At 55.3% G+C, this 22,952-nt stretch overlaps 2 protein-coding genes across 6 annotated transcripts in view; both read left to right on the forward strand.

The window, feature by feature from the left end:
• Window positions 1–22,952, forward strand: part of Capn5 (calpain 5) — a 54,855-nt gene that overhangs the window by 11,849 nt on the left and 20,054 nt on the right. For 4 of the 5 annotated variants that reach the window (XM_023716654.1, XM_004632526.3, XM_023716650.1 and 1 more), the window contains 2 exons: window positions 8,126–8,325; window positions 15,090–15,221. In XM_023716654.1, coding sequence (XP_023572422.1) covers window positions 8,161–8,325; window positions 15,090–15,221 — 297 coding nt within the window. In that variant the 5' untranslated portion in view covers window positions 8,126–8,160. Of the gene's footprint in view, window positions 1–5,840; window positions 5,985–8,125; window positions 8,326–15,089; window positions 15,222–22,952 lie in introns of those variants that run through there. The other variant, XM_023716652.1, reaches the window with a different exon arrangement.
• Window positions 20,589–21,074, forward strand: Omp (olfactory marker protein). Its single transcript, XM_004632525.1, has one exon. It carries the CDS (start codon window positions 20,589–20,591, stop codon window positions 21,072–21,074), a length of 486 nt encoding a protein of 161 aa, XP_004632582.1.

A 22,952-nucleotide genomic window follows, 5' to 3' on the forward strand; every position in this document is an offset into this window, starting at 1 on the left:
CAGGGATTGAACTCCGGCACTTGTGCTTGCCAGGCAAGTGCTTATTCTATTGAGCCATCTCCCCAGCCCCCTTTGCCCATATTTTAATTGGTTGATTTGTTTTTGTCATTGTTAAATTCTACAATTTCCTTATACATTTGGATATTAATTCCCTATCAGATGACTGGCTTGCACATGTTTTCTGACATTCATGAGCTATCTTTCACTCTTGGATTTCCTTTACTGTGTAGAAATGTTTTAGTGTGATAAGATTTTGTGTTTTACTTTTACTTTTCTTGGCTATGCTTTTGGAATCTTATCTAAAAAAAAAAAAAAAAAATCAGCCAGACCAATCAGGAGCTTCTCCCCCTGAAGTTTCTGCCAATAGTTTTACAATTTCAGACCTTAAGTTTAAGTCTTGAATCTGTTTTGTTGTGGTTGTTTTTGTTTTTGTCTTTTATCTTTATGCGGTACCAGGGATTGAACTTGGCACCCTGCGGTTGCCAGGCAAGCACTTATTCCACTGAGCTATCTTCCCTGCCCTTGTTTTTGTCTTAGTGGTGGTGCTAGTACTGAAATCTAGGCCCTTGGTAGTGCTAGGCTAACACCACACCCCGCACTGCACCCCAGCTATAGGCGGGTTTTGTGCATGTTGTTAAACAAGGCTCTAACTTCATTCTTCTTACTGTGACTATCAGACCCTCTTACGCCCTTTATTGAATACCCTGTCCTTTCCTGTGTGTGTGTGCTATTGATACCTTTATTAAAAATCAATTGGCCGAGGACTGCATATGGTGGTGCACCCCGTAACCCTAGTGTTCTGGGGGCTGAGGGAGGAGGATTGTTGTGATTTTGAGACCAACCTGAGCTACAAAGTGAATTGAAGGCCAACCTGAAGGTCTGAACTGTGTAGTGAGAGCCCCCCCCCCAAAAAAAAATCACTTGACCATAAATGTGTGGATTCTCTGTTCTGTTCCATAGGTCTGTTTTTCTTTTATCTTTTAGTACTAGGGATGGAGCCAAGGGGTCTCCTACCATTGAGCTGCATTGTCAGCCATTTTTTAAATTGCTCAGGCTGGCTTCAAACTTAGGATCCTCCTGTCTCAGCCTCCCAAGTAGCTAAGCTTACAGGCACTGCAGTGCTATTTGCAGTTTTTGTGCCTTTTTGTGTCTTATCATGCTGGGTTTTTTTTTTTTTTTATGATAATGGGACTTGAACTCAGGACCTTGTACTTGCCAGGCAGGAGCTTATGCCACTGAGCTGTCTCCCCAACCCTATCATGCTGTTTTGATTGTTGCAGCTTTCTAGTATATTTTTAGGCCAGCTATTGTGATGTATGCAGCTTTTTTATTTTTGTTTTTTGTGGTTTCGCATACATTGTAGAGTTTCTTTTTTTCCTTTTATTTTATGTATGTGGTACAGGGCCTCATTACACAGCTCAGACTCATACGATCCTCCTGTTTCAACCTCGCCAGTGCTGGGATTATAGGCGTGCATCACCCTGCTTGGTTTCAGTGGCCAGCTGGGTGCACCTGGGGCGGGACCAGCATGGCACGCAATACCAGGGATTGAACCCAGGTCCTTGTGCTTGCCTAGGCAGGCACTTAGACCACTGAGCTATCTCCATGGCCCTAGAATTCTTTTTTCTATCTTTGAAAAGGATCTGGAATTTTGATAAGGATTGCACCAAACCTGATCAATTTGAGCGGCAGGATCATTATAACAGTATTAACTCTTCCCCTCCATAAACAATATGCCTTTCCATTTGTTTATGGCCTCAATTTCTTCAGTGTTTTGTAGCTTTCAAATGTACAGATCTTTCATGTCCTTGGTTAAAGTTATTCCTAAATGTTTCATTGTATTTTTGGAGCTATTATAAGTGGGATTGTTTTCTTGATTTTTTTTTTTCAGATGATTTGTTGTTAATATAGAAACACTGCTGATTTCATTTTCTTTTGGGGTCCTAGGGACTGACACAGGGTCCCACATATGCTAAACAAGTGCCTTATCACTGAGTTATATCTTCTGCACTTTTTTGTGTGTGTACCGGGGATCACACTTGGGACCTGGTGCTTGCCAGGCAGGTGTTTATGCTGCTGAGCTATCTCCCTGGCCCTTCCAGCAAATACTACTTATTTATTTGGTTTTTGAGACAGACAGGGTCTCACTAAGTTGTCCAGGATGGGCTTGAACTAGCCATCCTCCTACCTGAGCTTCTCAAATAACTGAGATTACAGACTTGTGCCACTATGCCTGGTATCATTCTCATTATTAATATTACAGTATGTGAATGTATAACATTTATCTTTAGGGTTTTTGTTTTTTTGTTTTGTTTTGTTTTGTTTTTTTTGTGTGTGTGCACAGTCTCACTACATAGCTCAGACTTGTGTGATCTTCCTGATTTCTGCCTCCCTAGTGCTGGGATTACAGGCGTGTGCCACCATGCCAGGCCTCCATCACTGGCTCAGCATGCCCAAGGGCAGGGCTGGCACAGCATGCGATGCCAAGGATCAAACCCTGGACCCTGCGCTTACCTAAGCAAGCACTTAGTCTGCTGAGCTGTATCACCTACCCTTAACATACATATCTATTGGTTGCCTATTTGTTGCTGGACATTTGGGTTTCAGACAAATACCACATTCTTGAATGTTTTTTGGTAAATGTGTTCATGCATTTATGTTTGACATACTCTTAGGAGTGGAATTACTGTGTAATCTAGTGTGCATATGTTCGACTTCAGTAAATCTAGTCAAACAGCTTTGCAAAGTTAGTGTGCCAATTTATATTCCCACCACCATATATAAGCATCCCACTTGGGTAATTTTGGTTGGTTTCTTTGCGTATTTGTGTGGTGCTGGGGTGGAAACCAGAGCCTTGTCCATGTGAGGTAAGCGCACCATCCTAAGCTAGGCCGGGATTGGTGTGTGTGTCCAGGGCATTTTTCACTTTAGCCTTTCTGGTGGGCTAAACTGATTCCTCATTGTGGTTTTAGTTTGCACTTCCTTAATGACTAATGGAACTGAACACTTTTCCTTCTAGTTAATGGCTATTTATTTTGTTGGGTTTTTTGGCAGAACTGGGGATTGAACTCAGGCACTTGTGCTTGCCAGGCAAGCACTTACTCTACTAAGCCATCTCCCCAGCCCTGTTAATGACTATTTAGATGTGCTTTTCTTGTTATGTCTTCTTGTGAAAGCATTATTGTTTTACTTTCAGTTAGATGTGCAATCCCCCTGGAATTTGTTTTGTGTATGGTGTGAAGTGGGGGTTAAATGAGTCTTCCCACTGGCATAGCCAGTCGACTTAGCACCGTGTATTAGGATGATCCTGTCTCTGGTGTACTGTGGTTTTCGATCAGACATCCCTATCCCCGGGCCAAGTTCTTTTTTTTTTTTGGTGGTACCAGGGATTGAACTCAGGACCTTGTGCTTGCCAGGCAAGCGCTTGTTCTACTGAGCCAATTCCTATCCCTGGGGGCTCCCTGGATGTTCTAGCTTGTTCTGCTGTTCTGTTCGTCTGGGCCTGTGTTGTCTCAGTGACTAGTGCTTTATGATAGTGCTGGCTGACTGACAGGTATTTCTTTTGGCTGTTGTCTGCAGGTGGCCTTGCTGGTTTCTGGCCCTTCGTTCGCTGATTCGAGGCCCTTTTGCTGCTGGACTTGAGCGCGGCAGTGTTCTTTGGTTCTTTGATGCCGCTGGTGCTGGCTCCACTATCCCCTTCCAGAGGCTCAAGAAGGCTCATTGTTTGCTCCTTTAGAAGCGCCTCCTTCCAGACAAGCCTGGCAGACCAGAGGCCATGGGCAGTCTCACAGCTTGGGCAGGCCCCAGTCAGCAGGAGAAGGGTGGGTTATGGTGGGGAGGACCAGGGTTGCAGCCACCTCTGTGTAGGCAGTGGGTGTGGGTGCCACCTGGCACCTAGCCATCAAGAGGAGGAGGAAGGGAAAAGGAGGCCCGAGGGCACGGCTCTTGGCAGCGCACCCCCCACCATGTGCTGGTGTAGGGTTGAGGGTCCTGCCTGCACCACTGGCAGCTTGGTAATTTAGTTTTCTTTAACTTAGCTTCCTTGTGCCTTCATCAGCCCCCACCTCCCTTGCTCCCCTCTCTCTCTGCCCACCCACCCTCTTTTGCTTGCCTTTCCTTTCCTTTCCTTTCCTTTCCTTTCCTTTCCTTTCCTTTCCTTTCCTTTCCTTTCCTTTCCTTTCCTTTCCTTTCTTCCTGTATGTGTACATACCTGCTAGGGACTGACCCAAGACCTTATATATGCCAGGCAAGAGCTCTACCACTAAGCACTGTACCCTCTAATCTATCTATCTATCTATCTATCTATCTATCTATCTATCTATCTATCTATCTATCTCTGTCTTCCTTTCTTTCCTTCTCTCTTCCTTTGTCTTTTTCTTCCTTCCCTTTTGAGGCTGAGGAAGTCATATATCTAGTATAAATAAGAAGTTAATGTTACTCTCTAGAACAAAAGGCAACTGGGAACAATTTTTTAAATACAATACAAATGGGACTTGGTAATTGAACATTTGCTTAGTATGCCAGGGACCCTGGGTTCAATCCATAATACCACAAAAAATAAAAATAAAGTAAAAATGAAAGAAAATTCATTCATTTGCAGCTGAGTGCCCCTGCTTGTGGAAGGTGCTTGCTCCTGGCCACCTGTTCCTTTGTTGTCATAGGTAAGGATAGGCAGAGGCTGTGAAGGGTAGGGCCATCTAGACCACTCTGAGTGACCCCTGAGGGAGGAGTGGAGGGGGAATGATGCTCCAGAAGATGTCCCTACTGCCATGTCGGGTTCCCCCAAAATGTTAGTGTTAGCCTTGGCCCTGCCTGGGAAGCCCTAGCCAGACCTGCTAACAGGCCAAGGAGGACTTTGAAGTTCCTCCCTACTTCTGCGTACAAGATGGCTTTGGTGGTTGTTGTGCCCAAGGAAGGCTCCCCAGGATGTCCGCCTCGTTCCGCACCCAGGCACCGTGGGTGCTGGAAGACGCTTCCTACTGAAGCCCAGGCGCAGCGGGCTGTGCCTAGCACTTTTGGCAGGTCCAGGCCACAGCAGGCCAGGCTGTGCACTGCTGAACATGCACATGCTGCGCCTCAGCCAGGGGCAGACTGATCTCCCCTCGAGCAGGCCTGGGTTCTTCCTGTCCTCTGGATAGTAGAAGCTGGAACCAAGAATGGCTGGGGCAGCTTGCTGATTGACAGCAGCTCAGAAGGCTGGTGACATCCCAGGCCACGTAGCTCGCACTGTGGCCTCAGTTCCTTGTCTGCAGGCTGCCTGGAGGCCGGTCCAGTGCCCTTGTTCTGGCCTAACTCAGTACCCCCGCTTCCCTCTGTGTAGGCCAGGTCCTAACCACATTGCACCCCTGGGCCTCCTTTGCTTGAGCAGACCTTTCTCCTACAGAGCAGCCCAGCTCTGAGACTGACCTCCCTATTGTGCCTCTGTATGACACCTGTTCCACCCTGCCTGTGCCTGCTGGGCCTCCAGGCCTTGAAGTTATTTGGAGACAGAGCCCTCTGTGTTGGAACCGCCTGTACCTGTCGGGGTCTGGATCCTCACCTGGGGCTGAATGCTGGTACTGACAGTCCCCAGATGCAGTGGGGCAGTGTCTGGCACTGCTCTGTGGGGCCCTGACACCTTACCTCTTCCTTCCAAACGAGGACCATGCAGACAGGAGGCCGGGCAGCCTGTCTGGAGCCCACAGCTTAGTGGGCCCTGGGAAACTAAAGTGAAGCTCGGTCAGGAGCAGGAAGAGGGCTGGGCTACAGCAGAAAGCACCAGGGCAGTGGCCAGCTCAGCCTGGACAGGGTGGAGGGTGGGAGGAGCCCTCAGCCATCAGGAAGAGGAGGACGGGAACAGAGTCGTGGGCGGCAGCAACTCCGCAGGCCTGAGGGCCTGAGCTGTGATGGGCCTGCCCTTTTGAGTCCGGAGACGCTGTGCCCCCACGTACCTTTCTTGGGCCCCATCCTGAAGCTAAGGACAGAGAAGTGGTCAGGGAGCACAGGTGAGCGCAGTGTATTGATCACTGTCCTCTGAGGCGCCCAGATGGCGGAGGCGAGGTTGGGGTGGCACATGCAAAGGCCCTGTGTCTACAGCTTTAGGGAAACTGCGTAGAGCTCATAGCATCTGTACTCAGGAGGTGTGAGGCAGGGATGAGATGGCACAGGACAGGAGGGGGCAGCTGGGAGGCTCAGACTGGACGCTTCTGGGGTGTTCACAGGGTCACACTCAGATCTCCAGTCCTGAGATCTGGAAAGGCTGTTGTGGGAGCTTCCTGCCTCTGTACCTGAAGCTCCCAGGACAGACCACACTCCCTGTGACCCTAGGGGGCAGTGGCCAGTGGGTGCTGTGGGCAGTGACCTTGAGGGTGCAGGGGGCTGCACAAAAGCTAGGACCCAGAGGAGCCGAGAGCAAGGAGTCCAGCATCACCTGGGCTGGGAGCACCCTCCGCCTGCTGCCCCTGTTTGGGCCTCCCAGTGGTGCATTGCGGGAGTACAGCCGGGACTAGTACTCCCCCAGCAGCCTGCTGTGTGACTTCAGGCAGCCTGCTCCGTCTCTGAGCCCTGAAACGCAGGAGCAGCAGTGAGTGCTGGCTCTGGGTTCCTGCTCTCCGCTTCCCTGATCTGACGCTCACACTCAGATTGCTCCTGGAGCTCGGCCACCAGGGCCCACATTGTGATGACTGGGGGTGGAGGGGGCTGGGCTGTGGCCAGAAGGCTGCCCAGGCCCACCTCTCCAAGGCATGGGTGGAGCTGGAGGCTGAGGGGAGACAGACCAGAGAGGTTGCATTATTGATCCAGGCCAGATAGCAAGCCCTATGAATGACAGGGCCAGAGAGGACGCAGCTGTGGCACAGGGCCAACTGTCCCCCGTCAGCAGACAGGACAGTGGTGGTGCCTGCTGTCCGTCTGTGTCCACACTCTTGCCCTCTCACTCTATATGTTTCTTCTCTTTTCTGGAGAATGTTCTCTTTTTCCCTGCAAGGCCTCAGTGCAGTAGGGTGTTGGGGGGAGCCTATTCGTTTTTATTTATTTTTTTTGTGGTATTGGGGATTGAACTCAAGACCTTGTGCTTGCCTGGCAAGCGCTTATTCTACTGAGCTATCTCCCCAGCCCTAGGGGAAGCACATTTAGCCTACTGCTCAGTACTTTGTCTGGAATGGCAGGTTCAAGAAGCCTGGGTAGAGGTATCAGGGTTTGAAGACCTGGGTTTCAGCCCCTCCATTGCCCTGTGAATTCTGGCAGGCCACTTCCGCTTTCTTTCTGGACAAAGTGCCCACCCAGCAGGGCTTGCCAGTGATGGACGCAGACTTGTAGCCAAGTGACTTACACGCAGTGCCAGCAGAGTGAGGGGGCATGGCCAGTTCCTTCCCGTTCCCCTTCCCTCCGGCCTTCTTAACCATCTCCCACTGTAGTGATAAGTAGGGGGCTCGAGAAGTGGAGTGGATTGGTACAGCTGGGATTGGCAGCCAACTTGCTGAGCCTCGGTTTCCCTCAGGGCTGGTCTTGCCCTGGACAGGCCCCATGATGAGCAGGCCCAGGAGGAGTTGAGCTCTTGCAGCCTGGCTGGATGATCCTTCACGTGTGTGACCGGTCTAGCACCATCAGCGCTTGTGATGTGCATTCCTGCTGTGTCCCTTGAGTTTGGTCAGCAGGGTGCTGGCTAGACCCCTGTAGACCCTGGAGAGCGAAGGGACACCTGGGAGCTCAAGCCTGTTTTCTAGAGGATCAGAAACCTTAATTCCAAGGTGGATGAAGAAACAGATGGGGAGGGTATGAGTGACAGCCCGGTGCCTGAAAGCAGGCTTGTCTTGGGGCAGAAATGGGGCCCACAGAATGAAGATCAGAGGACCCAGGCACCTGCTTTCCCCGGGGTGTGACACTGGCCCTCTGCTGCCTGGAGGCCAGGGGAGGGCGGGGAGATGGGTGTGGCCCTGGCCTGAATCACCTCCCGGCATCAGAAAGGAGAGAATCCTGGTGGCCAGACTCTGCTCTCCTGTTTTGGCTGTGGGACCTTGCGTGAACCTCTGCCCCTCTCTGGGCTTCCCCTCTGTCTTATCAGGACTGTGGGTCACCCAGGGAGAGGTGCACAGCAGGAGTCCAGCATCCCTGGTGAAGACAGAGGTCTTGCCTTCCTGCCCTCCAGGTACTCCTGCCTCCCCTTCTGGGGCAGCTGCCACCATGTTCTCCTGCGTGAAGGCCTATGAGAACCAGAACTACGCGGCCCTGAAGCGCGGCTGTCTGCGCAGGAAGGTGCTCTTCGAGGACCCCCACTTCCCTGCCACAGATGACTCACTCTACTACAAGGGCACCCCAGGACCTGCCGTTAGGTGGAAGCGACCCAAGGTCAGTGTGTGGTGTCGGCCAGGGAGGCCCTGCTGGGCCCCTTGCTGTGGGAGTTGACTTGGAGAGGGAGCCATAAGAATGGGCCCAAGTACCTTCACTCACTATCCTTGCCACCCTCCCTCCCGGAGTCACTTTGGATGTGACCTCTGTTGAGCAAAATGCAGAGTGGTATTCAAGTATATGGAATCTACTTTCATGATTACTATAAAGATTTTGAAGTCACTTCCTGCATAAGTGAGACATGCATTAAGATGATTTATCAGTGATCCAAAGTAGCAGTGTGTGCCTCAGGCTTGAAACCCAGCCTGGGGCCCAGCACTGGCAGCTACAGCCAGGCCTGCGGATCACTGTGGCCTGCGGTCCTCTCTTTCCTGCTCATACCCGGGATCCTGACCCGTGGCCTCAGGCCCCCAGGTGAGGTTGGTCAGGTCACTGGGTGACTTTCTCCTGTTCAATTCCACTTCCTGGATGGAAAGGAAGGTTGGGGAAGGGTCCTGCTGAGTGGGTAACCTGTGGGTCTGGGTGAAGGGGAGGCAGCAAGACACAGTGGACCTGGCCTTGCTGGTGACCCTGTGAGAGATGGTTGCCCTGAAGGGACTTTAGTGAGGGAGACCTCTGCCAGGTCCCCCAGGCTAAGAGGGAGCTGAGACTTGCTGTGTGGTTCTCAGGTAGAAGTCTCTTGGAGCCAAGGCCTATATGGGAAGGGCTGCAGCTAGCTCCTTAGCAAGCGGGGCCAATGGGCCTGACCCACTTGGCCACAGCAGAAGAGAGGAGGCAGACTATGTGTGTGTGTGTGTGGGGGGAGCAGACCGGGTGTGTGTGTATGAGGGGGGATGCAGGCCCTAAGGGCGTGGAAGCCTTCAAGGTGTGCCTCAGCAGTGATCACAGGGCCAGACAGGAATTTCACAGAAACCCTGTAGCCCCCTTGACCTTTCGGAAAAGTGAAATTCAGATTTCATTTTCGTCTCCCAGGGACTGCAGACCCTGCTAACCCACAAATTCTGTGCTTTTCTTGGACTGGGACTCTCTGGAGGGAGGGAAACTGAGGCTGAGAAGGGAAGGAAAGCACTGAGATTGCCTGGGGAGCCCCTGAAAGACCTTACTCCAGAGGGGCCGGCCTTTGGCCTTGGGCCAGTGAGCTTGATGGAATCTTCCCGCCTTGCTCCAAGATTTCCACTTCTTGGGCCCCAGCTCCCCATGCCTTCCTCCCTCTCCTTGGTCCAGTGGGCGAGGAAGGAAGCCAGCCTCAAAGAGCCTTTGTGAGTCCTCAGTGCGCCGAGTAGCCTGGACACTTGAGCGCCTTTCCCAGTTCATGTGCTACCTCTTGTTGCCCTCGGCTGTGTCGAGACCTAAAAGTAAAGACATTTATAGTCCATGGCTCTGGAAGCAGGCAATGAGGTCTGGCTGGGGCAGGCTGGTCCTGCTCATGACTCTGAGTGCCCTCTCTGAGCCCCTAGCTGCACAGGCTGGGGGCCTGTCGTGTCTTCTCCCTCCCTGACCCCTGCAGGGCACCACCTTACCGGTCTGGGTTGAGGAAGAGCAGAACTGTGCTGCCCTGCTGGGGTGCGTGATAACCTGGTAGATGGTGAGATGGGAGACATCTGAGTGAGGCCTGAGGGGAAGCAGTTCTTAGCTGGGGGCTGTTCAAGGTCTGAACCATGTCGGAACTGTGGTAGGCCAGGATGTGAGACCCTGGGGTAGTATGGTGATGACTGTGGCTTTAAACACCGTGTGGTTCCAGGTGTGGCGGTACACTCCTGTAATCCCTGCACTGTGGAAGGCTGAGGCAGGAGGACCACAAGCTCAAGCCTAGCCTAGACAGTGTAGTTACTTGGTAAGACACTGTTTCAAAAAGAACCTGGGTGTAATGTCCCATGTCTATAATCCCAGTACTCTGGAGGCTGAGGCAAGAGAGTTGCCAGTACAGAGTGAGACCTTGTCTCAAAAAACTAAAAGAAAGGGCAGAAAGAGAGAAAGAGAACTGGAAGAGAGAAAAGGAGAGAGGAGAGCGAGCACCTAGAGCGCTAAGAAGGCCTTAGAGAGCTGGGAATGTAGAGCTGGGAAGGCCCTGGTTCAATATGAAGCTCCTCCCAGGCACAAAACAAACAAAACACTGCAGGTCCAGCCTGGAGCTGGAGACTCAGCCCAGAATAAGGACTTCGATACCCCCCACCCATACCTACAGGGCAGGAGGCTGTGGAGCAGGAAGTGGAAGTCGTCTGTCTTCCTCAAGGGTGGGGCTGGTCCAACTGCACTATTAACTCCCAGCTGCTTGACCTTTAGCCAGTGAAACTTTGGCCTGGGGCGGCTATGTCTGCAGGGAGTCCTACTTCCTGGGTCCTGCGACCCAGGTACCCAGGTACGAACAGGCACAGAAGCCAGCATTCCTGTGCCAGCTTTCGCTGGAGCCCAAGGAGGTCCTTCTTCACTATCCCAGTGAAGCTTCTCTGCACGTGTGGGGTGTTGCGGAGGATTCGCCGTCCTTCACAGCTCCGCTGTCTCCCAGAATGCAATGGGGAGCCTGGCTGGAGCCCCACAGACTGGGTTCCAACCTCAGCTGGAAGGCCAGGTGTGACCTTGAAGAGGCCGCCCCTGAGCTGCAGGTTCCTCCTCTGTTATGGGGGGCATGGCTCTTGCTGATTATGTTTCTGGAGGCAGAGTGAGTGGGGTACTCAATGGGTCAGGCCCAAGGGAGAAAGCGAAAAGCGTCCCTTCCCTGTCCTGCCCCCTTCTCTTCGTCAACACAAGACCCAGAGCCCTCCATTTTCATGCTGACCCTTACTGACCCCCACGTCGGGCCAGCCTTGTCCCCTGTGGTCTCCACCCAGGCACCTGCTGCAGGCCCCACCCCTACAGGCTTTTGTTGTTCCTCTTAGGACTTTACCCACCTCCGGCCTCCCTCAGAGTCTGCTCCAGGAAATAAGAGGCAAATGGGGGGGATGTCAGCAAACCCTGAGGGCAGGAGCCCCCTTTCTGCTGGGCCAGGGCTGAGTGGCCTGCAGAGTACCCCTCAGGCAACACCGCCTCTGGGCATTGGCCTGGGGGCTGTTGGTGGAAGGCAGAGAGGATGCAGCAGTCCTGCAGTGAGGTCCTCAGCAAGCCCATGACCCCAGCCCACCCCTGGTCCTGCTCATTTGCCTGGGAAGCCTCAGCTTGCTCACCCCGAGCCCCCGGGAGCACAGCTGCAGGTTTGCACTGGGTATGGGTTGGGCAACTCTCCTGCCTGGGAACCACCACCCTCGGCCCCTTGCCTGAGAGTTCAGGATGGATGTCAGGCAAGGTTGATGAGAAGGGTGGCCTGGAAGGATGGAGACTTCTGGGAAGAGATAGGGCAGGGGCGAAGAAAGGGTGGGCCTTAGGCTGTGACTACTGAAAATGTTGCCATTTGTTCCTGTCCCAGACAGAGGCCCAGTGTCCTCTATTGATTCCTCCTGTGACCTTAGATTGCAGAAGAGTTGACAGGTGAAAGTGGGTGGCTGAGGAGGTAGGGATAGGGCCCTTGTGCTGCTGCTGCTGCTGCTGCTGCTGCTGCTGCTGCTGCTGTGTGTGTGTGTGTGTGTGTGTGTGTGGTGGCCTGTTCCTGTTGTTTATGCACCCAGCCTGGAAACCTGAATTTCCTGCTGGACCTGGAGTGACGTGGCTGTGCCCTGAACCTTGTCAAACTGGCCTAGCAGGCTGGGTAAGAGGCTCCTGCTGTGCAAGAGGTCAAGCCTAGAGGCAAGCTGGGCAGAGCTGTGGTCACCCCAGCATTCAGATGGCCTTGCCCAGGCCTCACAGAGGTCCTGCCCAGGCCCGGGTGTTACTTTGCCCTGCTTCCCTCTCAGGGACACTCTGCAGCTCCCATAGCACCTGCAGGGCCCTGCTTCCCCTGGGGATGGGCGGAGTCTGGCGAGCACTCAGGTTGGATGGGGAGAGCCACTGACAAAGCAGGCGTGGGCAGGGGGGCAAGGGTGCAGATGGCTGGTCCCATCAGAAGCAGTGCCTCCTGGAGTGGCTGGCCCTGAAGAGGATTTGGGATCCTCCCCCACCTGCCCCCCCATGAAGGCACTGGTACCCCTCCCCCAGTGGTCTCTGGCCTCCCTGAGCGCCTGCCATCCCAGCTCTGCTCACATCGGGCTCAGGCCTGGCTCCTCCTCTTCGAGGCCAGCCCTGACTACTCAGTGGCTTATGTCCAGCTGGGGGTGGCCCCGGAGAAGAAGACTAGACTTTGTCTCACTCCTATGTAGTGAGACCTCCTCACTAGGACAGGAATAGGGACAGCGAAGGAAAAGTGGCTTCACAAAAGCTTCTGGGAAGCGCTCACGCTAGGCTGCCTGAGCTGCAGTCTCAGTTCAGAGTGTCTTGTGTAGCCCTGGGCCTGTCTGTCTGACAGGCTTGTTAGGCACAGTGCCCTGCTTGCAGCAGGTGCCTGCTCCTCAGGAGCCATTCCTGGGACTGCTTTGCAGGTGCCAAGGTGGCCTATGGCGTCTGGGCACCACTGGCCTCACCTGGTTCTCTGGATCTGACCCCAGGCCTCTCCTGGCAGAGGTCATGGGGCCCAGGCCCCTCTCTGCTCTGTCCAGGCTGCCTCCCACCCCAGGTCCCTGCTGTGCCCCTGAAGCTCAATCCCTGGCACTCTTGGTTTTGCCACTTTGTGCTGCTCTGTAGGGCTGGAGAGATGTCTGGGTCAGAGCACCATCTGGGCTGTGCCTGCTGCCAGGTCTGCCTCAGCAGCACCACCCCGGGGAGAACAGCCCTAGTCAGGAGCCCCGCAGCCAGCACTGTCTATCCGTGCACACCCTGGCCTCTTGACACAGGAGTCACCCAGTCTCCTCTGCTGTCTGTGTCACAGAGCACTTGCCAGGGGATCTGCAGCGGAGGGGCCCCTGAGCACCACCTCAGAACACAGGCCCTGGTGTCTTCCTGTGGCGCACACGGCTAGGTCCTCCAGATTTGCTCCCCAACCTCCAGCCCCAGCACAGCAGATGCTAAGTCATGGCTCAGAGGCTCAAAGCTGGGCTTCGTGGGAGATAAAGTAAGAGGCAGCAGGCGGGGCCTGGGCTTTTTCCTCTGCTTCCCCAGAGACAGAAACATGACCTCGGGGACAAGATGAGGGCCACCGTGCCTGTGGGTTCCCCATGACCTGGAGTGGTAGGAGCCAGACCTGTGCTCTGAGAAGGCTACTCTAAACATGCTGCCCAAGCCATCCTGTGGCACCCCCTGCAAGGAGGGGTCAGGTCCCTCTGGCAAGTGACAGGCCTTTCCTTGGCCCTGTAACACTTGTTTTTCTGGGCTGAGAAGTCCCACACTCTGTGGGACCCTAAGCCCCATTGTCCCTGTTGGGCGCTCCATCACTGAGACTTGTGGCGGCTTTGTATAAAGTGGAAGTGAGGAGGCCCCAAGCTGCACTGCAAGGAAGTGGCCAGCAGGAATGGGGTTCTGCTGCCCTCTGCCGGCAGCCTGCAGGAAGGCCTCAATTGCTGCACTCCTGCTAGGAGCCAAGATACTAAATGAAGTCCACCCAGCGGCCTCCCCTCCCTGTTCAACCTCTCATCTGGGCATCCTGCCCACCACTCAGGGTCAGGATCAGGGTCGACTGTGGTACCAGCTGGACACCTGGGGCATGGAGACGACTCAGTGCCTTCTGCCCATCTTCATGCCCCGTGGGCTCCATGGGCTGAGTTGCTAATGCAGCGGAGGGTCCTGGGAGGGGGCTGCTGATCGCAGGCGGTTCTGGCTGCCACAGACGCCATCTCAGGGAAAGGGAACCCGCATGCCCAGCCACCTCTGCTGGCCAGTCATTTCCCCTCGGGACACAGCCCTCCAGAGCTGTGGTGCATTGGTTCACCTCTGCCCTGGGCCAGGGTCAGTCAGGGCTGTGTGGCCCTTCTGCTGTCCTGCTCTGACATAGTGCCCAGCTCAGGCTGGGAGGCAAGATGGCCCCAAGGGTGCCAGACACCAATGCTTCCAGATTATCTCTTGGCACTAAGGCCAAAGACAGCGTTTTTCCTCCTGTACAACACTCCCCAGGGGACCCTTCGGGAAGACTCTGAAGATGTGAGGAGCCCAGGCCAGGGCATGAACTCATGCAGAGACTAGCTGGTTCTGGAGCTGCCCACTGGGCCTGTCCAGCAGAAGCAGGTGGCTTTGAGCAGTAGGAAGAGCTGGGCCCGGGGCCAGCAGGAGGGCCTGGCCATTTCCCTGCCAGGTAGCTGCCCAGCCTGGCTCCCTGCGCATCTGGGGCAGCCCCTCCGGCCATGCCTGCAGGTCTCTGTGTGCTGTGTGCTTCTGACAAAGCTCTGCCTCTCTGAGTCTCCATTATCCATCCATAAAATGAAGCAGCAGCCTAACCTGTACTCCTCGGGCAGAGGAGGCCCAGATGTGTGCACAAGGGGTGTACCACGAGAGACCTGGCCCCTGCACTCCCCCACCTTCCCTCTCTGTGCTCATTAAGTGATCTCACCCCACTACCCTCTTGTTTGGGACCATGGGCCTCAGCATGGGCTGGGATAGGGAGGGCCACGGGGGAGAGCCAGGATGACAGGGTCCTGCTCCCTGACCTCCTACAGTCGTTCGTCATCTCTCCTTTGTAGAAGAGTGGGCCAGGGAAGATTAGGGTGCCCCAGACAGGACAGGGGGAAGACAGACAGGCCACATGAGCCCGGGGTTGCGGAAGACAGGCCAGGGCTGCGGAAGACTGGTCAGCCTCCCTGCGTACCCTGAGTCCTTTTCTGCTGCAGGGCACCCTCAGGCACCTTGGCTCACACTCCCCTGCCTCCTTGCAGGACATCTGCGAGGACCCCCGCCTCTTTGTGGATGGTATCAGCTCCCACGACCTGCACCAGGGCCAGGTGGGCAACTGCTGGTTTGTGGCTGCCTGCTCGTCACTGGCCTCCCGGGAGTCTCTGTGGCAGAAGGTAAGGCCTGGGCTGCTGGGTAGACTGGGGTTTCCGCAGGTGTTTCCTCACCTTCATGTGGCAGATGGGACTTCCTGAAAGCCAGCACCAGGGCAGGATGGCTAAGCATCAGAGTCTTCTTCCCAGCCTCTCAGCTAGGGGTCCCCAGGGCAGGGGCTGGAATCTGTTCTGATATGTGCCCGCCCCTCTGCGGGGGCCTCCTGCCACCGGAGCACACATCTGCCTATGGAGTGTGGAAGGCTCCTGCTTGGTTTTCTGCTGTATGCTTGGTCCTTGCCTTTCCCAGTTCACGGGTGGGTCCAGTCCTCAGGGCCATGATTCCTGGTCCCACTGCTAGTGTTCGGGGCTATAGCCAAGGCCTGCAGTTGGAAAGGATGAGTCCCACTTCAGCCACCTGGTCTTCTGTGGCAGCACTCGGCACTGGGGCCTTAAGACCAGAGCTAGGAATTTCTTTCCTGGGGTGGCGGGGAGGCTAGAAGGGACGTCAGACCTGGATTCTGACGTCCAGGTCAGTGGAAAGGGACAAGCGTGCCCTGCTCGCTTGGAAAACGCAAGTCATTGAGCCATCCTCACCTCTGCCCTCCCTCTAGAAGGGGTGGGAAGGGACAGAACAGCCTGGGTGCTTGGGTCTCCTGGTCTTGGGTTTGAAGCCCAGTCGTAGGAATTGGGAGCTTTGAACTTGGCCTCGGGTTACTTGTCTACAGAGCTGTAAGAGCCGCCTCTCAGCAGCTGTGACGGTCACAGTCCTCCGGGAAGGGTGGCTGTGATGACTCACTGTAGGACGGTTAACGCTGCTCAAACATGGGGCTCTCAGGGAGCACAGTAGTCTTCTTCCTCTGTGACATCCTTAGCCATCAGAGGGAGCTGTGTCCTGGGCCGAGGCTGGGACTGTGTGGCAGGTTCCCTGTCCTGGTATCTTCTGAGCAGCGTGCACATCCCTGGGGCCCGGGCCCTGATGGTCCGTAGGGGTCAGGTGGCTGCATGCCTTGGGCCCATTGGGCCCTGGCAGAGCCACTGTGGCATCCTATGGGTGTTCATGGTGCCTCTGTGCTGGAGGGGCTCAGAGAGCCACACGTGGGATCCTGTCACTGTGGGCCTCATGTGGATCTGCTTCTGGAGTAGTTCTCGGGTAAATACCAGGTGCGTGCCTTGCAGCTTGCAGCCTGCAGCCCCCCTTCTCTAGCTAAGAACTAGGTCTTACCTCTGCACCCTACCTTGGAGGCCTGGCCTAGGGACAGAGGTGGCACATAGCAGTCCTGGAGGGCTGACTCCCACCTCTGTGTGCCAGGTAATTGCCTGTTTATCTGCCATTTCCCCTCGAGGTGAGTTCCCATGGGGAAGAGCAGGGCACGCTTGTCCCTTCCCACTGAGCCTAGTGGTGGCATGCACAGAGAGGGCTCTGGAGAGGTGTGGAAGGAGGGGTCTGTCTCAGGTTGTTGGGCCCACTTCCGGACCCCTGAGTCGTCCGTGGGCTGGAACTGCCTGCATGTGTGCAAGCAGGGGTCTCAGTGCTGCACTCCGGCTGAGCCTGGCTTATGGTCCTCTGTGACAGGGCAGCCTCCCACCCGCTGGTGGAGGAAGGGTCCACAGCTCAGGCAGGAGGCCCGTCCTTGGTGCTGTGCCATCTCCAGCTCATTTTTATTCCAGGGCTGAAGGTTCCTTCTACAGAGGATGGGACCCCAGTCCAGGAGTCTCAGGTTGCCAGGGCCAGGAGGCTGACCTGCAGTAGCTTGGGTAATGCTGGGAAGGCTGGGGTGGGCTGGGCTCTTAGCTAATTGCACTCTTCCCCTGTGTGCTGCTATGGCAACAGGCCCTGCGGAGCTCATTACTGTGCTTACGTCTTCACCTGTCCCCACTGACTGGACTCTGTGTGTGTTGTTACCCCTCACAGTCTGGGCCTGTTGCCCTGCAGGGCCTCCCAGGCCCCATCCTATACTCTCCCTGAAGGCCAGTGGGGGTGGGAGTTGGTCAGCTGAGCTTCACCTTTGCCTCCACCTCTGGGCTAAGTGTCACACCTGGGATACACATCCCTCCTCCCGGAAGTCATCCCTTACTCCATCCCTGAGGGCCTCAGACCCATGGGCATCCAGACCTGAGTGTGATTCTGGCTGGGGCCCTTGCTAGTTATTGACCTCAGGCCAGTCATATCCTCCTTTGGCCTCACTGCGACCAACACCCTTGGGTGGTGAGAAGAGGACAAGCTGTTGGTTGTAGCGGTGGTTGCTGGCACACTTGGATGCCCTCCCAGCCAGATGCTTCTTGGTAGTGGGTTCCCTCACCCAGAGACCCCTGACCATTAGTATCCCCATCTGGTCTACATGTCCCATCCCCATCTGGTCTACATGTCTCATGAGGGCAGGGCAGCAGACTTGAGGTGATCAGGCACTGGGAACCTAACGTCAGGATGTGACAGTTTGGATTGGCATTTGCCATTAGGCCTGGCTTAGGCCAGACCCAAGGTCTACAATGATCTTGTTTTCCCAGTGACTGGAATAGCCCATGCAGGAGTCAGGCATCCTGCCTGCCTGCAGTCAGCCCAGGCCCGGGTCCATGGGGAGAGCCTAGACATGTGTAGGGTAAGAGGTGGGGGGAGCAGTGCTTCAGCAGGGCCTGGTCAGGCTGTGCTAGCTCTATATACGTGTTTCCCACCATGCCCTCGCCCTGTTGTGACCACAATCCGTGTTCGCAGTTACAGAGCCTCTCATGCCATGCTCTTCAGTGTCCATGGTGCACAGCTAGGTACTGAGGACAGAAGACTTAAAAAAGCATAAAACCATGAAGGACTATTATTGCCTCCAAATAGTCATAATTGAAAGTTTTCTCTATTTCCCTCTAGTCTTTTCAATTTGGGATTAAGGAGGAGCTTGCATGTTTGGTTGGTTCCTATGCACAGTTTTTTTTTGCAGTTGTGTATACAAGCTTGGAACTTGCTTTCTTGAGTGTATTCCTGTGCAGTCTTTGTTGATCTTCCCAAGTATCTGGCAGTTTAACAGAGGTCTGTGGGCATCAGTGGTCCTGGATACCACCTGCATCTTCCAACTCCTTCCTACCCCTGGGCCACACACCTTCTTCCTATCATCTTGCTCTAGCCCTTACTACGTTCTCCCTCCTATGCTATGAGGGCTGGCCACCCTCAGCCTCCTGCAGGTCATACCGCTCTGTCCCGGGTGAGACCAGCCTCTCCAGGAGCCCTTAGGTGCCTAGATCCTCTTCAGCAGAAGGTGAACCTCCCTGTCGCCTAAGATCCAGAAACTGGGGAAGCTCTTTCCTCTAGGACTGCTTCCTCGTGTGAGCGCAGGCTGCCTTCAAGCTTTCGGCTCCCTACCTCTTCCTAGTGTTTTGCTATCCTTTGCCACCCAGCTACCCTGGCCTGTTGTTCTGGGACAAAAGGCCTGGCACCTGTAATTTTACCCGGGACCTTTTACCCAAGAACTGCCACACCCTGGAGATTACTGTCCATGTGGCTAATGCCTATGCTCTGCCTCCCCCCATTTCCTGGACTCAGCTCTTGATTTCCTCTCTGCCTGCCTTACTGCCTGCCACCATGGTCACTTGCTTTCATAGCCACCGCCTGGCCAAGACATCTCTCCATGGAGGGCATCGGGGCAAGGCCCAGGCCTTACCTCTCCCGGCCTCTTACCCATCCCCAGCCCAGCACACACCTGGTCCTGAGCTCATTTTGCCGTTGCCCAGTGCCCCAGGCTCTCTCCCAAACTGCCTCCTTCCTCTGGCTGGCCTTGGTCTGGGGCCCTGGGGTTCATCATTTCAGTTCCCTCATCATTGTCATTCAGTCACTCAGTCACTCAGTCACTCAGTCACTCGCTCACTATTCAAGCATCTCTGTGAACCTCCTGTGTGGCAGGTCCTACCCTAGGGGCTGGCTTAATGTGATGAGCAAGACAGGCAGTCCCTGCCCTCTTCAGTACTTACAGTCAGCATGGGGACCTCACAGACAAAAAGTAAGCAAACAGGGCTGGGGTGTAGCTCACTGGTAGAGTGCTTGCCTGGCTCTGGGTTTAAGCACCAGCATTGTGAACCAAGCCAAAAACCAAACCAAGCTAAGCAAGCATACAAATAAAATGCAAACTTTAGTGCTGGGCAGAATAGAATCTTTCCTTCCTCACAGAGAAAACAGAAGCCCCCAATAACAGCTTCTCAACCAAATTGTTCTCTTTCCTGCCCTTCCAGCTACAAAATAAAAAAGTTCTGAGAACAGATAAGCTTATCCTGTTCCATAGTGCGGTCCTTGTAGCTCCTGCTGAGGGTCCCTGGAATTGACCCCAGGGCTCAGTTGTGTCACTTTTTGCAGTGCTGGTGGTGGAGCCCAGACCTCACACTGCTAAGTGAGTGCTGCTGTGCCCTCCCCTGGGGACCTGGCGCTCTGCCGTCCTCGGTGCCCCTGCTGTTCACATAGCCCAAACTACTACTGACTTAGCCTCCAGCTCACAGCCCACTCTGTTCATGGCCCACCAGACCCCCAGATCTGTTGTTACACATGGGCTGGGCCTCTGTCCTGTGCTGTGGGTGTGGCACACCGAGGCAGTGGCCTCTTGCCTTTCATTCTACCCTCATAATGGCTGGGCTCCCACCTCCTCTTAGGCACTGAGGGTGTAAGTGTTCACCAGGTTCTTCCCAGGCCTCCAGTCTCCTGGAAGGAGGATCCCTGCAGATGGAGGCAGCGAAACCTGCTCATGTGGCTGCCATGGGCAGGGCTGAGTCTGGGATCAGATTAGCAGGAGCTGGGTGAGTGAGTCTCAAGGTATCGTGTCTGCACCAGTAACCTGGAAAGAGATAGTTAAAGATGGAGCTTCTCAGCAGTGGTTCTGGTACACCGTGAAATTTGAGAACCTTAGGTCCAGGTCAGAAGTGATGGTGGCCAGGCTGAGGTCCTGGCAATGGGAATAGAGGGGAAGGTTCCCAGGAGGCGTTTTTGCCCCCTCTCTGGTCCCAACAGAGCCCCCAGGGGTCTTCCCATGTGTCCTTACTGCCCACGGCAGGGGTTGTAGTTGCCCCTCCCTCTCTGGCTGCTCCATGGAGTCCCTGCCTCACAAACAAGCAGCTCCCAGCCCAGCTGTGGTAGTCAAGGTGGTTGCCACAGCTGTTGCCATCAGCACTGTGGTCTCTGAGGAGCCTGTCACCTTCCTGCCTGCCTGAAGTGCTGCATTGCTACTTCTGTGAGGAATGAGAGGAGGCTTGGAGCCTCCGCCCTCACACACACAGGATTTGAAGAACTGAGTGGGGCTGGGAGTGGTGACAGGGGGACGAAGGGTGGGGACTGGAGGCGGAGCTTCTGGGGCGGCCTCTTCGCTTGGCATCTGAGGCCCCAGCCCACTTGGCTTCCTGGTGTCGGCGGAGCAGTGCGTGGCCATGGCTGAAGATGGGCTGAAGCAGCTGGAGATGCCTCTGGTCCTGGACCAGGACCTGACCAAGCAGATGCGACTGCGCGTGGAGAGCCTGAAGCAGCGTGGGGAGAAGCGTCAGGATGGCGAGAAGCTGCTCCGGCCGGCTGAGTCCGTGTATCGAATCGACTTTACCCAGCAGCAGAAGCTGCAGTTCGAGCGCTGGAATGTCGTGCTGGACAAGCCAGGCAAGGTCACCATCACGGGCACCTCTCAGAACTGGACACCCGACCTCACCAACCTCATGACACGCCAGCTGCTGGACCCCGCTGCCATCTTCTGGCGGAAGGAGGACTCGGAGGCCATGGATTGGAATGAGGCCGATGCCCAGGAGTTTGGGGAGCGCCTGTCGGATTTGGCCAAGATCCGCAAGGTCATGTACTTCCTCATTACCTTTGGCGAGGGGGTGGAGCCTGCCAACCTCAAGGCCTCGGTGGTGTTCAACCAGCTCTGACAGTGGCCTCCCCCTGCTGCCCTTCCTCTGGCCTAGCCTTCCCCTGCTTGACCCCATGTGTATTCCTGGGGACATTCTTTTAGCTGCTCAGCCTGTGCTGGGGTTGTCCAGAGGCCCCTGTGTCTCTCTCTGCGGTGCCAGTGCTCGTAGGAAGATCCCACAGCTCTGTAGTCTAGAAGCTGGACCGTTCTCTGGTGCCGCTGCTGTAGGTGCCTGGCTGGTGATACCTGGGCAGATGGAAAGACCACAGGACTCCGTCCCTGCTTCCTTTTGGTGGAAATAGACTGAAAGAGGCAAATAGATCCAAACCACTTGCCTTCAGGCTTCCTCCAGAGACAGGGAGACTCAGGAACTCAGCAAGCAGGTGTTTGCTGCCGGCTGGCCCTAGCGCCTTTGCTGAATCCCACATCAAGATTTGAATAACCAGCCTGAAGACCACTCCCAGAATGGGCCTGGTGTGATCCCTGCACACCGCAGAGCCCTCAGGACGTGGGGCAGGGTTGCTGTGGGTTGGCTTGGGTGGTGGGGATTGGCTGGCTTTGCAGAGCTAGCTCAGATTCCTGTGGGAGTAACTGCAAGCGCGGGGAAGTAGGGGAAGTGTGTCCGTCATGTAGCGCTCTAACACTGACACATACAGGTGTGCTGAAAGAGAGCGTGTGCGCTGTTATTCTCGGGGGCACGTGCTGGAGGTCTGTGTCTGCCCTCCACCCAAGGCAGCCTTTAGCGTATCTGTTCAATAGTTGCTGTTTCAGTGTGACTCTCAGCAGGGGCTGGGCTTCCATGATAGTGGCTGAATCCCCCGTGGTGCAGGAATTCCCCATGGTGGGATACTCGGCTCATCCAGAGAAGGGGAAAGAGTTTTGTAGAGAGGGTTCCGGACCTGGAGCTGGTGATGGGATGTCCCTTGCTGGGAAGCCAGGCTCTGTCAGCCCAGGGCGCAGGGGCGGGGGCACCTGCAGGCCTTTCATCCTCCTGCTTCTGCTCTTGGCATTTCCCAGGCTGCGCTGGTGGAGCTTGGGTAGGTGGAGAAAGCTGTAGGACTTACCCTGCACGTCCCTCTCTGCGTGATGTTCTGAACTAGGCTGGAGATGGCTGCGGTGACACGATGGCCTCTGAGTAGGGCAACAGTTGGCCCCAAGCTTCCTTCTCCCTCACACCGCTCAGGGCAGAGCCCTTTTGGGGCAGGCCTGCTGTGCTGCCTGGCTTCAGCTCACAGCCTCTCAACGAGTGCGCCTGGTGCCACAACCGGCTCCTTGTGCCCTGGCCAGTCACGTGTCCAGTGACTGTGCGCAGTCACAGCAGTGGCCGTGCTTGGCCCTGGGAAGGGATGTGCTGAGAACTGGGAGGTGGTGGTGGTGGGGGGCCCTGGCGGTGGGGCTGTTGGAGGCCAAGCCCAGGGTATTGGTGTAGGATGTGGGGCAGGGGTGGCTAATGGGTATGTTCTGGTCCTTTGAAATTCGCTGCACTGGGTCTGTTGGGGACTTGCTTAGAGATGGCCTTGCTTGAGCACTGGGAAAGACCAGACCCCTGAGTAGGGACCCCGCGCTTCTGCCTCTCTGCGTGGCTTCCTCTGCAGCTTGTTCCACTTGCCCTGTGGTGTCCCCAGTGCATCTGTGGTTGCTGTGCCTGCTGTGTGTCCCCAATAAAGGCTGTGTGCCCGCGTGCTGCTCCCCCAGGAGCTGTGTCCTACCTGGGCTCCCACAGGCCCTGGCCCCTCCTGCTGCTGTGTTTCAGGGATGAGCTCAGAGCAGTCAAGTGATTACAGACTGTACCTCAGGGTTGAGGGTGGGATTCACACGGCTCCTGACTTCCTGACAGTAGCCCCAGACCAGTCGAGAGAGAGAGAGAGAGAGAGAGAGAGAGAGAGAGAGAGAGAGA

This window comes from Octodon degus, unplaced genomic scaffold, assembly GCF_000260255.1.
Source record: "Octodon degus isolate 3935 unplaced genomic scaffold, OctDeg1.0 scaffold00049, whole genome shotgun sequence".
NCBI classification, from domain to species: Eukaryota; Metazoa; Chordata; class Mammalia; order Rodentia; family Octodontidae; genus Octodon; species Octodon degus.

Excerpts from the sequence above, each read along its gene's own strand:
- Omp (XM_004632525.1), top strand. The coding sequence starts at position 20,589 with ATGGCTGAAGATGGGCTGAAGCAGCTGGAGATGCCTCTGGTCCTGGAC.